This window comes from Thunnus albacares, chromosome 8, assembly GCF_914725855.1.
Source record: "Thunnus albacares chromosome 8, fThuAlb1.1, whole genome shotgun sequence".
NCBI lineage: Eukaryota > Metazoa > Chordata > Actinopteri > Scombriformes > Scombridae > Thunnus > Thunnus albacares.
The window spans coordinates 14,123,424-14,145,264 of record NC_058113.1 but is presented as its reverse complement, the minus strand read 5'-3'; the positions used below and the strand labels follow the sequence as shown (position 1 = coordinate 14,145,264).

Genomic DNA, 21,841 nt, shown 5'->3' with positions numbered 1-21,841 from the left:
CAGTATTGATCCTGCATCCATTAGAGTACTACAACTTTGTATTTATAATTGTCACACTCTATGTTCACACACACACACCACAATAGCTGTTAAACCTCCGGTGTAAATGAGGCCTGTGATTCAGTTCAAGGCAAAGCTTTCAGCCGAAATGGGAAACTGTTTGTTCTGCAGCAGCTGTGTAGCAGCTGCTCTGCCCACACAAATACACACAATTATAAGCCCTTAACTGTACAGCACAGCATGCAAACACTCACACAAGTGTATCTTTTTACTGTATCTAAACACACCATGTATAGTCTCTCTTTTTAATGTTTGTAGTCATGCCTCTGTTTAATGAACACACATACACATAGACAGAGCACCACGCACCACCACAGCTTTGTGGAGACTCACAGGGCAATCAGGCAGTTTGAGGTGGAGTAAAGCTTTTAGATCTGCACCATTAGCTCCCTTTTAGTGGCCGGAGGGGTTTCCATCTCCTTAACTGCTTTGGTTTTCTTTGTCTGGCTCCTACTTAACAAACAAAGACTCGCCCTGAAAGCTTGTTGCATCTCACAGGACCAGTCACAATGACCTGCCTGAAAGTGTATCTGATAGAAATTAAAAGGTTCTGTTCAAATGTTTAGGCTGAGGCCAACTTCTACATTTCTAAATCTATATTGGTTTAACAGAATATCAAGCTTACATGACCAGGAGCACCGTTTTTTTTTTCTTTTATTTTTGATGGATCTATGGTAATGATGAGTCAATAAAATCAAATTATACTACCCAGAAGGTTCTCCATACAAACAATACTGTCCTTCACTCCTGGTGACTCATCAGTCTCTTGAAAAATTGTCTGCATTGATGTGTTTGAGGGAGATATTTAATGAGTCATTGCATGAAGAATGTGAAATCCAAACAACAATTCTATTATAATTCATTCTTTGCACTCAGCCAAACATCATTTACAATGAGTTGAACATGACAAAAGCTTTCAAAACACCAACAACTCAGCTTTTTGTTTTTAATTAGTTATATAATTATTGCAATTATAGTGATGGATAATACAGCAAATACCAAAACACATAGCTTCTTGTCAAAGTTTACTCTTGGACAATGTAGGAATGTAGAGCTGCAACGATTAGTTAACGGTTAGTTGATAACCAGAAAATTAATCCGTAACTAATCTGATCATCAGTTACATAAAAAAGTTATTGTCATTGATTACTTGACATTGAAAATAATAGTTAGCTCTAGAGGTAATGAAACAATAAGAGTATGTCATGATCAGAGCTGATTTTTAAGATTATTAAATGATAGAACAATGACTAATGACTATATTGTTTAGGCATGAGTGCTACTTAAAACTGCTAATTACTCCAAAAGTAATAATCTTTAGTCAATGTACTAATGTTTTAAGTTTTTTTTTTAACTTTGGCTGATATAGTTGATAGTTTAACTTGTAATATATTTCAAAAAAGCTTATTAAGATTATATTATAGTAGCTGCACAGTCAAACAAACAAACAAAAAAATTAAATAAAAATCAATATGCTCATCACTTGTCATAATAATGTATTTTCTAAACAGCAAATAATGGTAACAGGACAATAAACAACATACTTCAGATTTTTTTTTTTTTTTCATGCAAGAATCATGCAAATGGCCAAACATCAATAATGGCCAACGTTCCTGCAGCTTCAAACTAAGAGAAGAAAACTTTATATTACAATAAAAAAACATTTATTTTTCTACCTTGTCAAAAGCCACAGACAAACTGATCATTTTACCACAAATCTCACAGCACAGACATTTTTTTTTTAGCCAAAAAGCCCCCCAAAAACATTCATATCTCATTCTTTTTTTTGGCCTATAACATGCACAAGAATCACTGTCACTTAAAGTAATAGATTTACAGTCGTTTAATTTTCTTTTAATCCAACAGCATCAAATTGTGTTTGTATCATAAATCATAAATAAAAATCAAATACTGCTACATGAATATTGACCTTAAATAATCCAATAATCAGACTGATCAGCATCAAAACACAGCATTCTACCATTAGCTCACTCCCAGTACACACTTGATTAACTATACAACAAATACAGCGTCAGTGTTTCATAATATCATACTATACTATAATTGTAACTAAGGTTTAAGCTTGACTCCCAGACACAGAGAGAGCTCATTTTTCTGTATCTTTCCATCCTTGTTGACGTCACAGTGGCGTAGCAGAACGGCTCGCAGCTTGTCCAGCTCAGGACCTGTGATGCTGGGCTGGGGAAGAAAACAGACATTAACAGTACATTAACAGACAGAGGGAGGGGAGGGCGAGTTAAAAGTCATTACACAGGAAATGTGGTGTTGGTAATGTGCAAGCCTTTTAGCCTTTTCATGAAGTTGTTTCTATCTGTTGAGCTCTAATTTGTGCACTGTCAGTGTTAGAAACCAGTGCTGTTCTAATGAGTTCATACTCATTAAACTCAGTCAAGATCTGAGTGAACATGCTTTCTGAAATTCAGATACTAAACAACAGCAGCAATGGTGTCTTACCCTGACCAGCTCCATCATATCTTTGACCAAGCCGTCCACCTCAGGACCCTCCAGCGCTCCTGTCTTACTCTAGAGAAAAAAGAGAACAAAAGAAAAAGGATGAAAGAAAGAAAAATGATAATAATTACTTCTCATAATTCACATCCCACTCACAATACTCAGTCATTCATTAGCTTTCCTTTCCTAGGTGTATTCCTCAGGGTCATTAGTGGGGCTGAAACACATCCCAGCATACATTTGAGAGAGGGTAAACACCCTGGACTATGCTTTCAGCAATGTACAGAAGATAATCATATTTACATTTAATATACCTACAGGGTGCATACAGTGCAGTATGATTTGAAGCAAAAGTACAGCAGCGCTAATTGACAGTGTCACACACTGCAGGAGAAATATGACATTTCTGTCCCTCCTTCTTAATGCAGTACTGCAAAAACACTTGCTTAAAAGAACTTTCATACATGAACAAATGAGAGATTATGGTCTTGCTGGAAGACCTACACTCTTTAAAGTTGAAATTTGTAAATTTCAGTATGTTTTCACCCTCTCCAGTAGAGAGATTGTGTGAAGGCCTGCTGTTTACTTGAATCAGCTATTGCAAAACTTGAAAGTGCCACGTGCAGTATTGTTAAATTCTTGAAAACACAAACATTGTGTCAAACATGTCACTCACAGACTTGTGTGCTAGATTTGTTTTAAACAGATTCTCATTAGCACAGTCACAGATGAGAAACCAAAGCTGACTGAAAGCTGGCAGAAACCAAAGGACACAAGTCACTTCTGCATACTGGCTAAAAAGGTTTTAGACAGACTATTAGTTTGCTCAGTGCACCACTTGACAAAATAGACAAGCTCATAAATATGATTGTACTGAGTAGAGGAAGTTTATCAGTGACTCCTGATAGGAATTATTGACTCTTATCCAGAGCTATATGGTGAATGAGTCTGAAAGAGTTAACTCCTCATCCCCAAGAATGACCTGACAACATAATCGGTGTTTTATTTCATTATGTTTCATTACCGGAATCAGGGAGCTAATAGAAGTCCTCTAATGCACACTGCCACACACTATGCAAATGTGAAAGTGTTATAAATTGGAAATGGAAAACATTTAGTGGCAGTGATATCTGCTTCCATCACTGTATAAAAAAATAACTCCCCTTGTGCTGTTGGAGCAGAATTGTCCTTTAGATAAAAGACTTTGATAAACGAATAGAGAAAATTATATTGAAGCAATGTCTCATGTCACATTCTGTCAAAGACAAAACTCATGGAAACTGGCAGTAAAAGTAAACTGGCCACAGGCAGTAATACTAGTAATACAACTGGCCATTGAGCAGCTCTTTTGGCACCAGGGTGTGCTTAGCCCATGGATGCCTTTTGAAAAGAACAAGTTGAGGGAGATTGTTAGTTGTCCTCCTCATCAACATATCATTTCCTGAACCTGCAACCTTTGGACACAAACTGAACAAGCGTGTACAAGCACTGCAAATTGGAAACATGATGATCACATTATAGAGGTTGTTCTGTAAAGGAAAATGCAAAATACATTTTCCTTCCTGCAAAACATAACAATCATTAGCTTTAGTATAATGAGATTATGAAAGTCCTCATCTGTCTCCCAGTGTATTACTGTACTTACAACATCATAATGCTCAAATATCTTCTCAAAGTCTCTCTTCATCTCCTCTTTACTGGAGGCCTGGAGAAGACGAGAGGAGATGAGATTTTACAAATCAAGAAGATAAAGAATTACATAAAAATGACAGAGGAGAATTCATCACATAATTTATCCTCATGTTTTCATTTGCCAAAATGTTATAAAGAACAAAAACAAAACACGTACGTCCATCTGGAACTGGAGCAGGAAATTCTCCTGTAAAGCCAAGATCCTAATAGGAAAAAAATACATATTCTAATGTCACATTGCAAAACTGTTTGAGCTATCACAGAGAAAAATATCTGTTATGGTGAAATAATCACTTCCTTTTCTTTGAAAGATACAGAATCACACTTAAAATAAGAGTGTGGATCTATGTATATGGAGCCATGTTTACATGTACTTTTCCTTGAAAGTATTATTCACCACAGATTGGTACAGATGTATGTTTTTTCTTTTTTTAATTACAGCTGCAATGATTAATCCATTAGTTAATCAACAGAAAATTAATCGCCAATTATTTGGACAATCGATTAATTGTTTTTAGTCATTTTTTTTACAGGAAAAAAAAGTCAAAATTCTCTGGTTTCAGTCTCTCAAATGAATAGAATATACATCAAATTAATATTTTCTGGTTGTTGATTGTTTGAGCAAAACAAGACATTTGAAAATGTCACGATGTGGAAAACTGATTAAAATTTTTTACACATTCTGACATTTTATAGACCAAACGACTAATTGATTAATTGAAAATAGTCAACAGATTAATCCATAATGAAAATAATCATATGTAGTGGCCCTAAATGTACTTAAACAAATTTAAACATAATAAATGATGTAACATTTTCACATAAAAATATCAGAACCATATTCACCTTCAAGACATCTCAAAACAAAAGCTGGATAAACAAAGTAAGGTTTTGTGTTAGCATTTGATCAAATCACTCTTTACTGGCAACAGAAATACTATACAGTAGGTTCATAGCACCACCTGTGTTGTGTAATACATTACAGACAATCAGAGGTGACAGAAACTTTGCCTCTAAACATTGCTGGCACTTGAAATAGTAGCTCTCTGGAAAATACCTGGCCAGGTCGTTCAGGTCCAAACGGCCATCCTTGTTTTTGTCAAAGATTTTCATCTGCAAGAAAAATAGGATGTACTGAGAAGCAGAAAAATATCACCTCACACCACCTGAGACTCATCAACCAAGTCGACCTTCTATCTGGCTTTGAGTGTGAGTCAGTCTCTTCCAAACTGAAATCTATAACACATAATCTAACTATAATCTATCACAGTCCCTGTGAACAATTTGTGGTTTTTGTCTTTGGGACAGCAGTTTAATTTGGGAGTTGTTAGGAGAAATAACGTCATTGTATCTACCTTTTTCATTTGGTCTTATATAGCCTTTATTTGAAATAAACATTTGATGAGTGGAGGACAGGATACTTGCATGATTGTGTGTGCGTGTGTGTGAGAGAGAGAGAGACTGAGAGATTGAGTGAGAGAGAGAGAATTGTATTACTACCATTGTGTCAGTGTACTCCTCCAGCTTGTCAGATGACACTTCCCTGTGGTGCTGCTGGAACAGGTCTTTCAGGAAGGCCTGAGAAAGATATTTATCTTAAAATCAGACAGTAAAACAACCAAATCCAGTGAGTTCAAATAAATCATGTTGTTACACAGATTTCACTATTTCCAAAAAAAGGATATTTCCCCTCATGTCAATGAAGGAATGTCTAATGCCAGTATTTCCTTTCCAAACCAGCCACAACCATTAATACTTTATTAGACTTGACTAAATGCCTCCCTCTCAACATCTACCAAGAATCTTTATTGTCTTTATTGTCTGTAAAGTCTTGTCTTGTCAGTAGTTGAAAAGGACAAACAGTATGACAGCACAGGAAATAGTGTCTGAAAGTTACTGTCACTCTCTGCCAATGCCACCTCTCAGAGTGGCTCCTTGAACAGAAAAGAAACCTGTAATTGGTTCTTTTGTGTGTGTTTGCAACCTTACCTTCAGCTCCTGAGCTGAGATGTAGCCGCTGCAATCCAAATCGTACTTCCTCCATATCTATAGTGGGCAGTAGAGGGTGAATCAACAAATGGTTCCATGCAACGTAAAGCAATTATAGATCAGTGTTGGGGTTGTTACTCTAAAAAGTAATGTATTACACATTACTTGTTACTTTAAAAAAAAGTAATGCATTACTTTACTTATTTACTCCCTATGAAAAGTAATTAGTTTCATTATTTTTGTGTTACTCTGCAGCATTGCCAGTTGCCGGTTAATAATACAACATTAAACCTTACCACATATCAGCACAAACCCTATCCTAATAAAGAGGCATACACAACATCTTGCTTTAAAGGCTCTTTAATAAAGTAATACCACAATGCTGACAGCAAAGTTGGTGAAAACCAGCTGAAAGAGCACTTCACAGAAAAATGTTGTGGTCAGAACAAGGCAGGCCTTTCAAGCAGGCCAATCAAGGCTTCAAACTGCCTAAAAACAAAACTTTATCAAAAGAGGTTGGCCTTCCTAACACAGCCTAGTAAAAATATTAATTGCCTCAAAATAATATATCAATAAATAAAATAATATAAGAGACTGGCCTTCGTAACATCATTAGATGATGAAAGACTTAAAAGAAAAAAAGAACATGTTTAAATGGCATATGAACTGGATTTAACGAGCCAAACAGAGTCAAGGGGGCTGAAGAGACTCTCCATGGGTGCACTAGACGGCATCGTAGTGTTGAATTTCATGGATATAGTCTTTATTGTAGGGAAAAAGTTCAGGATCTCCATCTCTCATCCCCACTTCAAATATTCAATGACTTCAGTGTCGGAGTTGAAGGAAGCTGTATCCTCCTCATCGAAAGCAAAGAAGTCATTCTCACTGCTGCTGGAGGTGGGGGTCTACTCATCGTGGGGGAAAGCACAATACTCAATAGTCAGCAGTGTCCTCAGGGCTTCTCTCCTCTCCTCTTCTCTCAGCCACCATGCTTTTAACTTCTTCAATGTGACAGCAGCAAGGAGAGCATCTTAGCTGTCCAACACAGATGCAAATCGCATCTTGATGGCCTACTATATAGAAAGACTGGATAAGGTTGGCTATTTACAGTTAAGCCACAGAATAGCTCTGGAATCAAGTCTAACTTAATCTAAAAGAAATGCAGACTACATAGATGCAGGACGACTGTATGTAGGCTTATGCTCATATTTATCATTCATATGTATCTTTGACTAAAGCAGCATATTTCCATATCACAACGCTGCACATGCACATGAATGTATTGCTAGAAGATTAATTAACTCAGTACAAGCATCGTGTGAGTTAAGGAGGGATTGTGACCTAAATCTGCAGTTTCACAAAAAAAAAAAAAAAAAAAATCTGGGAGAGCCCGTTTCACAGTGCCAGTGTCTTGGACATAAGAATTTCCAGCGTTGGTAGGAGACTGCCATAGTAGCAGTTATCTTCACCTTGTGATATGTCCAGTGTCACAGTGAGTGGATTCATGACTGTGCAGCATTCCTTAAGGAATTGATACTCCTGTTCAGTGATGGCTTTAATACCTTGTCGCCAGCAGGAGTGTTCAACTCTGGGATGGGAATATCAGTGAAGTGGGATAGGGCATCTTGTTGTTGGCACGATGAGTTTTCTTTTACACATATCCTCAACGAGATCAGAGGCCACTGCAGAACGGCTGGTCTTAGTCCAAGTCATTAGACTATTAGTCATTGTCAGCCATTTGTGAACATCATTACTTGAAATTAGGTTTAGTGTGTGTGATGCACATCTCAAGCAAGGGGAGAGAGAAAACCGTCCTTCTGGGTCAGTGGAAAACACTCCAACATCTGTGAATGTCACATCTTGATCTTCATGCCCTTCCTCATCAGAATTTGATGCTGTAGGCTCAAACATCTTGAAAGCCTTGATAAAATTCGACCCATTGTCTGTGACAGTTGCGGTGACTTTTTGTGATAGTCCATAAGTTGAATGAACCTGTTTAATTTCAGCTACAACATCTTATGTGTGTCATCCTGTAATTCTTCTGCAGACAATTGCAGCTTTCCCATGATGGAAATTGCTTGGGTTAATCCAGTGGGAAGTTATTCCTAGGAAGTTTTTATTGTGGCTAGTCCAAAAGTCAGCGATAGTAGACACATACTCTCAGCTTACAAATGTTTTCTTTAGCTCAGTTCTCATCATAGCCTTTCCTGTCTGATAGTGGCCATCTGTTCCCTGTTATCTGTATTTTGCTGAGTATGTTTTTGAAAGACGTTGATTCTACTATAGAAACAGGCAACATTTCCTTCACTATGCTACAAGCCTGTTCATCTCTGCTTTTGTTACCTGTTGAAAATCAACTTTTGGCTGTTTGGTTGGGGTTGGCATACACCCAGCTTGAGCATCACTCTGGGTCAGGGGGTCTTTCACTTCTAGCTTTGTGTTAGCATGTTGCCTTTGCAGATTCTTGGAGAGATTTGATGTTGTGCTCACAGCAGTGGATAGTTGTGCCTGGGCAGAGTTTGTACTTTACCGTCACATTCTTGTCCTTTTGCACAACAAAGTCGAAGTAATGTGCATATCTCCACCCTTAAAAAGTTGTAGACCGCTCTGCCATTTTTGCCCTATCTTCTGCACAAACTCTAGTCAGGCAAGTGTGCATGAGAAGGTATGTTTGATTATTTTTTTCTATCCACCCATTCTGCAGATAATTAGAGTACTTATGTAATGTAAGTAAGGGCATAATTGTTTGATTAGTAACTGTTATGTGATTACTGAACTTAGGAACAGTAACATGTTACATTACTAAGTTACAGACGAATGTAATGTGATTAAAGTAACGCGTTACCCCAACACTGTTTCAGATGCATGGTTCCTGTCTCAATGTTAAGCTTTCTCAATGAATATTTAGAATTCACAGTTTTAAGGCTGTCAGAAGACTTCCTCATTCTTTGTATGTGTTGAAACCCCAAGTCACTGATACATTCTCTTATACTCATCAAAAAATGAGAACAGGCTGGCTGTTGGCTGATCTGGTTTGACTGATTATGCAGGAAGGAGTTAATGTGTGGCCTAGTGTCTTATCAGTGTTGTCACTGCACTGTTCCTCTAAGTTCTTACTTTTCAAAAACTCACAAAATCAAACAACTATTGAATTAACATCGATAGTTATCAACATTTATGAAACATTTTTTTACGCAAAAAGAATTTACAATCGGTACTCGGGTTTATATCTTTGTATCTGCCGTGTATGGAAATTGGGACATAATTAGGGCTGCAACTAACAATTATTTTCATTATCAATTAATTGCTTAATTGATCAACTGAATCGTTTTGTCTATAAAATGTCAAAAATAGTGAATGCTCACATTCGAGAAGCTGCAACCAGCAATTTTTTTGTGTTTTTGATTAAAAAATTAGTAAAATAATTATTCAATTATCGAAATAGTTGCCAATTCATTGTCTGTTGATCAACTAATCGATTAATCAATTAATTGTTGCAGCGCTAGACACAATAGTATATTGTCAGACCACTGGCCCACCAGGATACCTCTGTACTTTTGGTGGTTTTTGGTACTGTATATCAGCATAGGTTATATTATAACCTTTATAATATATATGATATATAACCTAATAATTGGTATAGTCTGTGAATTTACCTTCATGAAGTCAACGCTGTTGTCGAGAGGAGCTTCTCTGCGGAAAACCAAAAGGAAGTTCTCATCCTCAGGGAGGATCATATTGGCCAACTGGAAAACAAGGCAGAGGTCAGAGCAGACCAGTTAAGTCTTGTCAATAACCAATAACCAACAATAACCACCGAGCTCACACCAGCCATACAAACTTCACAACAGTCTGGGCTTGCAATCTATGATTTTGTATTAGAGGGAGAGTTTTTTTATTAGATGTTTTCTAGTGAAAAAATAAATCCAATGAAACACTTGACACTAAGGTCTATGGATTATCAGGACTGTGACACTGTTAAGAGGAAAGAGGCTTTGCTGCTGACTTTTTAAATAACATTTTAGATTCAGTTCACCTCTATTATATTAAGGTGGCAGCAGAAGTCTCAAACACAGAATTTTCCAAACCTCCCCCGATAAATCTGAAACTATCTGTTTGGTTAGACATCACTAGGGATGATCTAACTACTGTACACCAGCTCCTCCTGGCTCCTCTCCACAGCATGTTGCCCCGCTCTTGACTGTTCTTCTTTAATAATATCAGCTCTCCATTAGCAGATTAAACTGGGCCCCCATCATTAATCTAATTAAAATACAAGATGATACTGCGGCCATTTGGGTCACACAGCTGAAGTACAGCTTGCAGTCTGAACAAGCCGCAATGCACCAACAGTGATGCCAACAGCAGATGAGCCAAATGTTCAGGGATGAAATACCAACGAACAAACTAAAAAAAGTCTTGACATTGTAGGGAGTTTTCAGACAATATGGCTCAGATGGAGCATTAATAAAAGTGGGGCTAATTTATAATTGAATTATCTGTCATTTTGTTCAGTTTATTTAGTCTTTAAAATTTGAGAAAATTGTGAAAAGTTCCTATCATAATTTCCCACAGCCTGTAAGATCGGTAGCCCAAAACCTGAAAATCAGCTTACAATAAGAACAGGAAATTGAGAAAATGTGACTAGCAAATTGCATTTTTGCTTGATAAATGACTTACACAATTGATGTTGTTGGCTATTATATGGCTATTTATCTCCAGATGATTAACCAATAAATAAGAACAAGCCAAGACAGTAGTTATCCTATGGAAGATCATGGAATGGAAACCAGGACGTATAGATGTCCACATTGGACGAAAATAGACGAAATTCATTCATTCATTAGCTGATCTGCAGGAGGTTGCTTGTCAAAATGTCCCTTGCATATTTGTGTAGTTTTGTACAGTAGTTTAGTAGTTTTTAGCAGTTTTATGTTAATTTGTCACACACACAGAACAGTTCAGATGAGCAGTTGCTGGCAATTAATACTTAAACTTGTGACTCAACAATATACAAATACAAAAGAAAGTGCACCTTGTGAACAGAATACAGTACACTCAAAGCACACAGTGTCCCCTTAATAATGTGAGAAGATGGCTTACACCAGACTGGACAGTGTGCATGGTAGTTAAAATGTGGATGGCAGGGTGAAACCCTCAGTCCCTGCAAGATCCAGGACTGCTGTTGAAATTAGAGTTAAGAGAAAATACATTTCCCTGGTAGGAATCATTACTATTAATTATGCTTAAGTACAATAAATGCATGGTATGTTGTTTACCCTGTAGTAGTATAAAAGTACAATGGTGAGGAAATTTACTATTTACAGACTAAATAAACATTTGTCATTTTATGTTATTTTCTTGTGTGATAGTTAGTCAAAGTGCTGTTTAATAGATCAGTTTTAAGACACTGAACTAGAGGAACTACTGTGGTTTTAAGATACACTTGCTGACTTCCTTCCTAATGCTGTCTGTAGAGCAGAAGTGACAATATGGGGAAACAGCATTACAAATGATTAAGATGACACTAACCGCTCAGTAGAGAGATATCTTGCTCATACTTTTCACTGCATGAATGTAAATTCTCATAGTGGGGTTGCACCGATCCAACTCGCTGAATTAGTTTCTTTTTTCATTCTGAAATTCAGTTGCAGTCAGTGCACCAAAGCAGCCCCTGGCCTAATGTTACTGTAGCTTACATAAAAGATCCCAATGAGTTCCACACAGGTATGTATACAGATTTTAAATTTGAGAAAAAGAGAGCACTGGTATGAGATCGGGAATTCTTACTGGCTATTGAATACTCTGAATTGAGGCATAGGAATAGATATTGTGAGAGAACAATGTGTCCTGAGTTGGCATGACGTGTACAGTACTATAGCTTCAAATGAAGCAACAAAGAGCTTTGACCACACTGGGCTGTACCCTCATCAGCCACAGTAAATCAGTGTCTTCAACAGGCTACTTATGGCAGACACGTATTGATTTTTTCCTAGCTTTATGAGTAAAAGTCAAACCATTTGGGGTCTGTGAGTACAATGCATTAAGGGGATTGGCCTGATCAAGTTTTTTTTCCCGCCAGAAAGAACTGATGAAGCACTTCTGCTGTGCCAGGAACTGCATCAATTACACAGAGTGGAGACTGAGAGAACAATGTCATCAGATGTTGTCAGTCAAGTTTGATTAAATCAGATGAATTGACTCCAATCAAAATGTCACTTGAGAATGTCATACATAATGCATACTGTGTAGATTGAGTAAATTGTGGTATTTCACATACATGCATATCATGTATTATATGGAACAAATGGTTTGAGTGCTGTTCACTTCCGACTGACTGTGTCTGTCAGCATGATGGCTTAGAATGACTCTTGGCGGTCCCCGGAAATTAGTTTTTGCTCTGCCTGAATATGGTACAAGCTGTATCATTGTCACGGATACAAGAAATAAATAAAAGATGAAGAGGAGATATGGTGGAAGAAGAAGGTATGAGTAGAATTTGAAGAGAGAGGGGTGAGTGGAATAGATAAGTCTGAGAGAGAGGAGACTGAGGAGAGGAAGAAGACTGACAATAAAGGCCAAATTAGCGTGAAAAGGTTAAATGCTGTCTGACAGAGAGCAAGACAGAGGGCTGGTGTTGGAGCCTGTCTACTTTTATTAATGTGAACCATAAATCTGAAGGAGTACACATAGAAGAGATGGGAGGGTGAGTGTACAGGACTAAATGCAGTTTATCTTGAATAGGCGGTGAGGGTGTGGGTGCTTAATCACCACTTCTGCAGCATGAAACCAGATTCACACATGCAGACTCAAATATATATACAGAAAGACAAAGATATAACAAAATCCTATTGCTTCCTATTTCACTTTCATTCACTTACTGGCATTTTATGTTAAGGAAATACTGTACCTCCTGAATCTGTAGTTTCCCATCAGCGGTGGCATCGTAGGCGGACATAAATCTCTGCTTCAGTCTCTGAACTCTCTCTTCAGTCACATTCTCCTGCAGAGACACAATATATTAGAATACAACATTGATATATTACATGTATTAATGTGGACACAGATTTATGTCATGGGAAAATTAAATGAAAAAGAATGACATTGAAGGACAAGCACTTTACTGTGAGTCACAGTTATTTTAAGGAATGTCACCATGGATACTGTGATATCCGATTTTCTTCCTAAGGTCTGCTTTCTCAAACTCAGGCTAACCCAGTTAGTAAAGAGTTTATGTAGCGACATGTCCTTGGCATAACCATTCTTTCTAATACACAGAACAAAGAGTACAAGGCTTTACACATCAAACATTTGCCTCCATGACTCATCATTCAGTCAGTGAAATATATGAAACCTATATAATCTGCTGTGTAACTCGCTCATATGCTGTAGATAAAGAGTCAGGAACTACTTTTACTCCGGAAACTTTTAAGCATGTTAAGCATGTGAAAAATATATTCTTGGAGATTATTACAAAAGATAATTTGAAAAGCTGCAAAGATACAGTCAGTTGCATGCTTATCTGCGTTAAGAATCAGGTTTTCTGTTCCTGTGTAGAACAGCTTCTCTCTCAACCAGAGCTCAGACAGAGGTTTAAAGCTGCTGAAGGCTAAAATATTTTAAGATGTTCAAGTATTTTAGAATATATTCAGCTGCAAATCTTCCAGGGTCTCTTTGCAAACCCTTGATTGCTGCACTGTAACTATAGAAACCTGTTGATCTGTGGTCTGAATCATCACTTCATGCAGTGCAGAGCACACAGTCTGCAGACTACAAGGTGCCAGGCCCTCACTCATTACAGAAACAGAAGTATTTATCTCCAGCGTCATCTTTCTCTCAGGCACCAGCAATATCCTGTTGCTAGGCAAAAATTCTGTATCACATGTATAAATATTTGACTGAATGTACAATAGAGAAATTACATACAACACTTAATGCACACTTAGGTTGAAAAACATAGAGTTTTCCCACTGCATAAATATAATCATGTATTTTCTACAAAGATGTGGAAAATGAAAGTATATCAAATGGAAATTCTTTTTCACATGACACAGTTGTAATTTCATGTAGAAAAGTCTGCATAAATACTCGATATGATGCACTTAAGAAAATATAACTATACAGGCACCATGTGGTTAATGCTTCAACAGCTGAATAGAATATAATAGACTGAATAGCATGACTAGTGTTTTGTGTATTTCTCAGGAACTACAAAACACAGCACTTATCCTGGGGGCATTAATGATGGAAAGCAAACATCAGAAAGACAAAGTGACATGTGGTCTGCTTGTTTTAGTGTAGCCCCATTAGTATCCAAGGGAGTCTGACACACACACACACACACACACACACACACACACACACACACACAAGAACATGTTGTTGTAGTTGTGTGTTCATTTGAGTTTCTGCTCTAACTGGTCAAGGAGAGAGCTCAATCTTCAGTTGTGTCACAGCATTTAACATTGTTCAGTAAACATTTAATTTATATACACACAGACACAAACACAGGATACAGACACACAGACACAAACACAAGACACAGACACATACTCTTTTTTTTTTCTTTCTCCAGGTCAATTTTTAACCGAGTCAAGGGCTTTCCTTTGCCAAGTTTCTGACAATGACCAGAGCTCTTTAATTGTGTTCTGTAATATCGTTACAGTCACCCCACCCATCCAGATAACTGCGAAGAGGCTCAGCTGCCCACACAGCAGAGATCAGAAGTGCTGCAAAGATGTATTGTATTTCTCAATGATTCAGGCCTTAATTTTGACAAATCATGTGTTACATGAAACACCCAACATAAACATGAGAAAATGAGTTTGCATCATATTATTATTGAACTTAGTGGCAAATTTCAACTGGCAAGTTACAATTAACATCGTCATTTGAAACAACAATATATGTTCCTTATACCTCAAGTAGTAGTGTAATTGATGTGGTATATAGATTGACGCAGTATAGTAGTATTATATGCATCCATCAGTATCAGACTGAAATTAAATGATGTTGCCTTCTGCGGCATTGTACCTGTTCGGCTGCCTTGATGTGCATTTTACTGAACTGCTATCATCACAAGTTGCAGATGAATTCATCCAAATAAAGTTAACTTACCTGTGGACCCAGTCTCTTCATCATGTGACGGAAAAATTCATCAAGCTCTTTGCCCTCAATGTAGCCATTATCTGTTAAATAAAAAAACACATTTGCACCAGTCCTTTTGTTGTAAATTCAGTGATTCAAGTTTGAATTTTCTTTAAAATTCAAATAGTGAGAACTACTTAGACCTAATACTGAGAAGTGACTTTTCATATTTTAAGTTTTGAGGTAATTATTTTGCACTTTATTTCTGTATCAAGCCCCTTTCAGAAATGGCATCTATGTGAAATTGCTCATTTCTTCTTGTATTTAATTTTTATTTTGTGATACTAAGACTACAAAATGATACTAAGAACTTAAATTACTTCCTACAACCAAGACTCATGAATTTATCATCACAAATAAGGACAGCCTTTTTCTCCCTCATATCTAGTAACAGTGGAAAAACAATTATAATTGAGTACTGTACTATCTGTCTATAGCATGCTTATGAAGACAAAAACTGAACATGAAGAAAAAACTAAACTGTTCTCACCATCAGCATCAAAGTGTTGCCAGATTTCCAGGAAACCAGCTGCATCCAGGTTATCAAAAGCACTCTCCATTTCAGTAGAGAAAAGGGAAGAAAAACTAACAACTTTCACACATCAAAGTAAAGAAAAGACTAATCTGACCAACTGTGTTGCACTGTTTCAATGGCTTGCTTGGTTGACATATGCTCTTTTTGACTTAGTAGAAACCACACCTCCTCTGAGTGTGTGTAAGAGAGAGAGCACAAGAGAGTGCACAGTGTAGCGTTGTATTTGCCATCTGGTGGTTGCATTGTTACACTACAAAACAGAAGATTTTGTGATTGTCCAGACACTGGAGATTTGACAAAGGAGACAATGCAGACATTTTAAAGCCTGTAAAATGATTTTAATCAATATTAATATTCGCATGAAGAAATGTCCAACACCAGCAGAATGACTTAGTGAAACATATTGATCCATGACCATAAAAATGGAACAAATAAGACTGATAATGAGCTAACGTCATTTGTATTTATGCATTTTTTTCCGGCTCAAGGAAAACAGTCATTGTTTTGCATTATTTCTTTTTTTGAATCATGATGGTAACATTAAATTAATAACAAATCAATACATAGAAAGAATTAATTTCTACTTTTATGAACACAATGTACATGTGAGAGGAAAAACAACAAAGGATGAAGACATCACCGGCCACTGTTTGCTTTTTTTCATTCCAAATAAGTTACAAACAAACCCTTAGTATAGTAATGTACTTAGTACCAAAACAATATAGGATTTGCTGCGTTCACATAGGCGTGTGAATATATCACAGTGTGTATATTACATGTGCATATATATATACACACACCTATGAAAGCACATATATACATACAGTACAACTCACAGCCACATCATGCAGTCACACACACATGTAGACTTAGGAGTCTAGACTTGATGCTACTGATTATTTTCACTTTCCCCACTGTGTGCCAACAGAAATTAAGTGGATGCTCATTTTTCAGGATTATAAAGGGAAATCATCAGTCTTTCACACAACATGACAGAAACACAGCCAGCTGCTTCTGAAACCCCACACAGAAAGCAAAAAAAAAAAAAAAGTCAAGGATGTCCAGATCATTTCCTTGCATCAGGAACAGCAAACAGCCACATGTGTTTGCTTTAAGTGTATTGCAAAGTGGTAGTGTATGTTTTCTTTTTTAGTATTCTGAACCTGATTTTCAGGCAAAAAGTCGGGGAGTTAGACTGAAAATTCAAAGCAGTTGTTGACATCAGAGGCAGATAAAACTATGTACAGCGAGAACAGTGTTATTTCCAAGCCATTATTAGTGATAAAGATGCAAAACCTAATCATAACTCTACAAAAAGACATCAATAGACACCATAGGAAAAGAACAGTAAGACCTTAGGCCCTGACTGGAATTAGACTTGTACAGAACAGTTCAGTAAAATGCAAGGTGTGCCCCTTTCACACTGCGCATAAAGAGCTGAGGTCTGCTGCACTGAATGGGTTGTATATCTAACATTAATGCTTAGTTGGCTTGGCACACAAACACCAAATGGTCAAAATAATAAGTAGAAGAACAGTGGCCAAAGTTGATATACGATAAACCAATCCAATTTGGATCTCGCATTCTCTTCCCCCATTTATACAAATGAGTAAAAAAGAAAGAAAGAAAAGCCTACAGGTTGTAAATAAGATGATTTGCCAAAATCAGTTTTAGAAGATTATTGCAGACTGTCTAGCAGTGTGAAAAGAGCATTTCCTGCTAGAGAGAAAGAGAGAGAAAAGCCTGAGACCTGTGCTGTTGTTGTGGTGAAGCACTGAGGTCCTGAAAACGGTATACACATATAGCTACCCACAGTCCACTTTCACTTCAGGCACTGCTTTCTCGATTATTTTTCACAAAAGCAATACTCATGCCACAATTTCCTTGTTGTTCGAATGCCTTAGAAATGTTTTGTCCTGAATTGAAGGAAGTGAAAGTCAAATGAATCTGAAACCTCTGAAGTAAAACTCTCTAGGAGATGCTGAAAAGGAAGAGTGTTTTGAAGGCTGGAGTTCCCTCAGTGTCCCACTTTTACACAAAGAACATACTGAAGAGGTTATTGTCAAAAATCTAGCTCAAATTAGCTATTGAAATAGGAAGCAAATGACAGTGCCTCCCAAGCAGATTACCTTTTGACGTTCCTCTTTTTGATAAGTTCTTTGCTTTCATTGGACCATCAACACATTAGGGGAATATTCATTAAGATATCAGTATTTTATCAGAAGTTAGTGTGTGTCTTAAAGTGTCTTTAAGAGCAATTCAGAGTCTTTTTTTTCCAATAATTTTGTTTGTTCTGAGCTAGAAAGGAAGTTGTTGGAAATTTAGTTTAAATTCATTTGACAAATGACACCAGAGAAATACGAGCTGAAATATTTGTGATGGCACTCTGAATTGCAGTGAGTGTCACTTCACTTATATGAACACAGTAAAAATAAATGACTGCAGTTAAAGGCTAACATAAGATTTTTTTCCCATAGTGTCTAAACACATAAAACAGTGTTTGTTAACAGTACTGAAGCCTTATTGATTGATTGGAAGTTTAAAGTGTACCACAGTCCTCTAAAAGCACCAACACTTCATATGGTCACTCCAACTCTTACACAGACAGACAAACTTGAGCCCAGTGGGGGGTGTTTGATACAGTCAGCTGTTAAGACCCGGAGGCTTGGGATTGCTTGATGCTGCTGGTCTGGCAATAAAAAGTCCTTCAGTGAAGAGTCTGGTCTGCACCCCGCTGAATAACTCAGTTTTACTGTTTAGGCAAGCTACATGAAATGTGTATTTCTGATTTTTGTTTGTGCTGAGATTCTCAGCTGAACCTGTAGTTTCCTGTAAAAATGATGAATTGCATAATGAGTTCAGTAACTTCTGAAGTCCAGAGAAAACAAAGGAAAAGTAACTTGCACATACTGAAAATATCATTTAGAAAAATCTATACAAATATATTCAAGGAAAGAAAATGCCATTGGTCCAGGCCTGGTTGTGTATATTAGACTTCAAGTACAGTACAGTGATAGTGGTATTGTTAATGTGTGTTTGGTCCCTGGGAGACAAGCTACTGCAAGAAATAGAAACAAGATGTTAGATTATTAGTTAAAGAAAGTGATTTCAGATTAACACTCATAGTTTCACAGCCTCTCTCAGTCTTTGAAACCACAGTCACTTGCACAAAATATTACTGTTTCCTGAAAGCATCGTGGCCTCTTTTATAGTGGTCTTCTTCAGATTTCGTTATTCATTGCCCGAATGAGCTGGATCACCCCGAGATCCATGTGACCTATTTTCTCAAATCCTGAAAAGTTTTATTCATTTGGAGACATGAGATTCTCACCTGACAGCAAAGAGTAGGAACAAGCTTGATACCAGATTTAGAGAAAAGACTGTTTACTGTATGAGAAGGAAGCTCTTAGGAAATATAGCACAGTTTGGTTTACTAGGTGACATGATGTGATGTCTATGTCATCATAGATATTCAAATTAAATTTAATTGGAAACCGTGTATTTAACTGATACTACAGCAGGTCTTTCTGCAAACCAAACATGATTTGTACTTTACGGTCAAACAGGACCTACGGGTACAACTTCTAATAGAAATGAAAACATGTTGATTATATTCCCCCTTAGGTGTTTTTCTAAAGGAAAACGTGAGGCTTGTCAACAGGTTTTTGCAGTGAATGCATCTTACTCATATTAAAATAAAGTCTTTGTCTGCTTCCTCCCCAGAGTCTGTGGATTTCTTGCACGCTGCTTTGTCCTTGTCTGGGTTTGGAGATTGGTCCTTGGTCTTGAAGGGGCCATGATCCTCAGAGTTGGTGCGGAGAGGGCTGGGTCGCTGAACCGAGTCTGACACAGACGCTGCCTTCACTGAACAAAGACAGGGAGAGAAGATGAAGAAAACAGCAAGGGCTGGAATTTCTTAGAAAGATAAATAAGAGGTGAAGGGAGGTAGGAAATATAAATATAAATATTTTGACATATTTATTGATATATATTGCTGCAAATTTAAGTATGTTGCTCCTGTAGGGTCATCTTTTGTTACCAGTCTTGCCAGTTGGAATACATGTAGATACATACATGAATGGGCATGAAGTTTCCCTTACTAAAACACACCGCAATCCTATCTCATCTATGCAGTTTTAGGAAAATGTCTGAACTGAGTATCCAAAGAGAAGAAACCCAGCTGTCGTAGCTAATCTGAAAACTATACAAGGAAGGCACATGCAAGTAATTCCCAAGTGATACCAATAGTGTGTTCATATCTTTGGAGCCTGCTGACAGAAGCAGCTTGAAAAAGGCCAACATGATGAAAACTGTTGCTGAAAAAAGAACTACATGAATACACTTAGATACTTAGACTTATAGGACACCAACCCTTAACAAAAATTAAATGAGCTAGGGAGAAACACTTGGCCCTCTCTTTCTGACTTCCACCTATGACAGGAACCCAACCTTTATCTATAAACCAAATGATATCGATTCAGGAAATTTTAGCACTAAATTGGTTGTGAAAAAAGTTGTGAATCTTGTTGTTGTCACTGTGATGGACTGGTGGTCTGCCCATCTAGAATATTTCCCTATTTTATGCCCTATGCACACTGGGACAGGCTACAACTCACATAAGTGTGTACATGAAACAAATTAATATACATGAATCTGGCCATGGATAACTAAATTAATCCTGTTGATTTATAGACACATTAAATGAACTAGAAATACCGTCCCACAGTTGTATACCAGTCAAGTTGCAGTTTACATTAATGTCTGTCCAGACTCATAATATTTGTAGTGAAGACTTTGAAGGAATTTAATAAAAGGTATTAAGTGTATTTTTTGGGAAAATGGAGGTCATCACTATATTGACATGTATGATTCCAGTAAATAATTTCCAGTGAGAAACAATCTGTCTTCACTTAGAGACTGTGAAACTTTGTCATAATTAGCATATGAATTCTTGAGTTATGGCCAAAAATGTGTTTTTAAGGTCACAGTGACCTTAAACTTTGACCACCAAATTCTAAATCAGTTCATCCTTGAGTCCAAGTGGACATTTGTGCCAGATGTAATGAAATTCCCTCCAGGTGTTCCTGAGATATCGAGTTCATGAAAATGGGATGGACGGCCAACTCGAAAACATAATGCCTTTGGCCACAGCTGTCGCCAGCGTGGAGGCATAAAAATAAAGCCAGACAGGAAAGGGACAGGGCTTAAATGATGTTTGAAACTGACAGATACTTACCCCTGGATCTGAGAAACCATTGCAGTTCAGTATAAATCACATACATACGTAGACAATTGAGCTGATCTTCTACTACGTGTAGAAAATTTTAGCAGAACGTTTTTGTAGAACTTTGTAGGCATTTGTAAAACGTGTAGACTCTTCTCTTGTGTATATTGCCACCTTGTGGCTTATACTGTCATAAGTTGAATGATCTGAAGCACACACTTCTTTGCATATGTAGTGATATTTACATTGCTGTCAGACAAAAAAACCCCCAAAAACCCAGTCTTTATTTTTTATTGAACCCTTCATCAAGTGGCAATAATGAGTCAGGTTCAGCGTTCCAGACATCATCAAATCTCAAATGATATAGAAGCAGTGTTGTCTGTACTGTACAATTAAAAACAGTACATTTAAAAGACACACACACACAAAAATCACTGAGCTGCCAGGCTAAGGAAGTGGGATTGAGCGAGAGTTGTGACCCAAATCTATCAGCGTGATTATTGTCATGTTGCACATGGACACATAGACAGACAAAAGTCAATCTCAATGGGAACTGTCACATCCTGACAGTGACATCAAACATCTACCATCTAACACCTGTGGCCAAAAGAGATTTTTTTTAAAAAGCCAGCTGCCATGCATTAGTAAGAAGACATTAAGTGCTGAATTTTATTTTTGGTCATCTGCACTTTCATTGCAGCTCAAAATCCATTTATTTATAA

At 37.2% G+C, this 21,841-nt stretch overlaps 2 protein-coding genes across 4 annotated transcripts in view; both read right to left on the bottom strand.

The window, feature by feature from the left end:
• Positions 1–890: 890 nt before the first annotated feature.
• On the bottom strand, positions 891–16,016 carry scgn (secretagogin, EF-hand calcium binding protein). The gene is made up of 11 exons (XM_044360423.1): positions 15,851–16,016; positions 15,331–15,401; positions 13,124–13,216; positions 9,870–9,959; positions 6,214–6,270; positions 5,725–5,802; positions 5,282–5,337; positions 4,382–4,427; positions 4,178–4,237; positions 2,536–2,604; positions 891–2,259 (listed from the first exon to the last, which is right to left on the bottom strand). Exons 1-11 carry the CDS (start codon positions 15,918–15,920, stop codon positions 2,131–2,133), a joined length of 819 nt encoding a protein of 272 aa, XP_044216358.1. The 5' UTR covers positions 15,921–16,016; the 3' UTR covers positions 891–2,130.
• Positions 16,017–16,211: 195 nt separating this feature from the next.
• Positions 16,212–21,841, bottom strand: part of LOC122987145 (F-actin-uncapping protein LRRC16A-like) — a 76,111-nt gene continuing 70,481 nt past the window's right edge. For all 3 annotated transcript variants that reach the window (XM_044358840.1, XM_044358839.1, XM_044358841.1), the window contains exon 38: positions 16,212–19,759. In XM_044358840.1, coding sequence (XP_044214775.1) covers positions 19,581–19,759 — 179 coding nt within the window. In that variant the 3' untranslated portion in view covers positions 16,212–19,580. The remainder of the gene's footprint in view (positions 19,760–21,841) is intronic.

What these genes read in the sequence shown, in the direction of transcription:
- scgn (XM_044360423.1), bottom strand. Translation starts at nt 15,920, where the DNA reads ATGGAGAGTGCTTTTGATAACCTGGATGCAGCTGGTTTCCTGGAAATC. An exon ending in TGAAGAGACTGGGTCCACAG is followed by an intron (nt 13,217 to 15,330) that starts GTAAGTTAACTT and finishes GTGTCTCTGCAG; the next exon opens with GAGAATGTGACTGAAGAGAG. An exon ending in ATATGATGGAGCTGGTCAGG is followed by an intron (nt 2,260 to 2,535) that starts GTAAGACACCAT and finishes TTTCTTCCCCAG; the next exon opens with CCCAGCATCACAGGTCCTGA.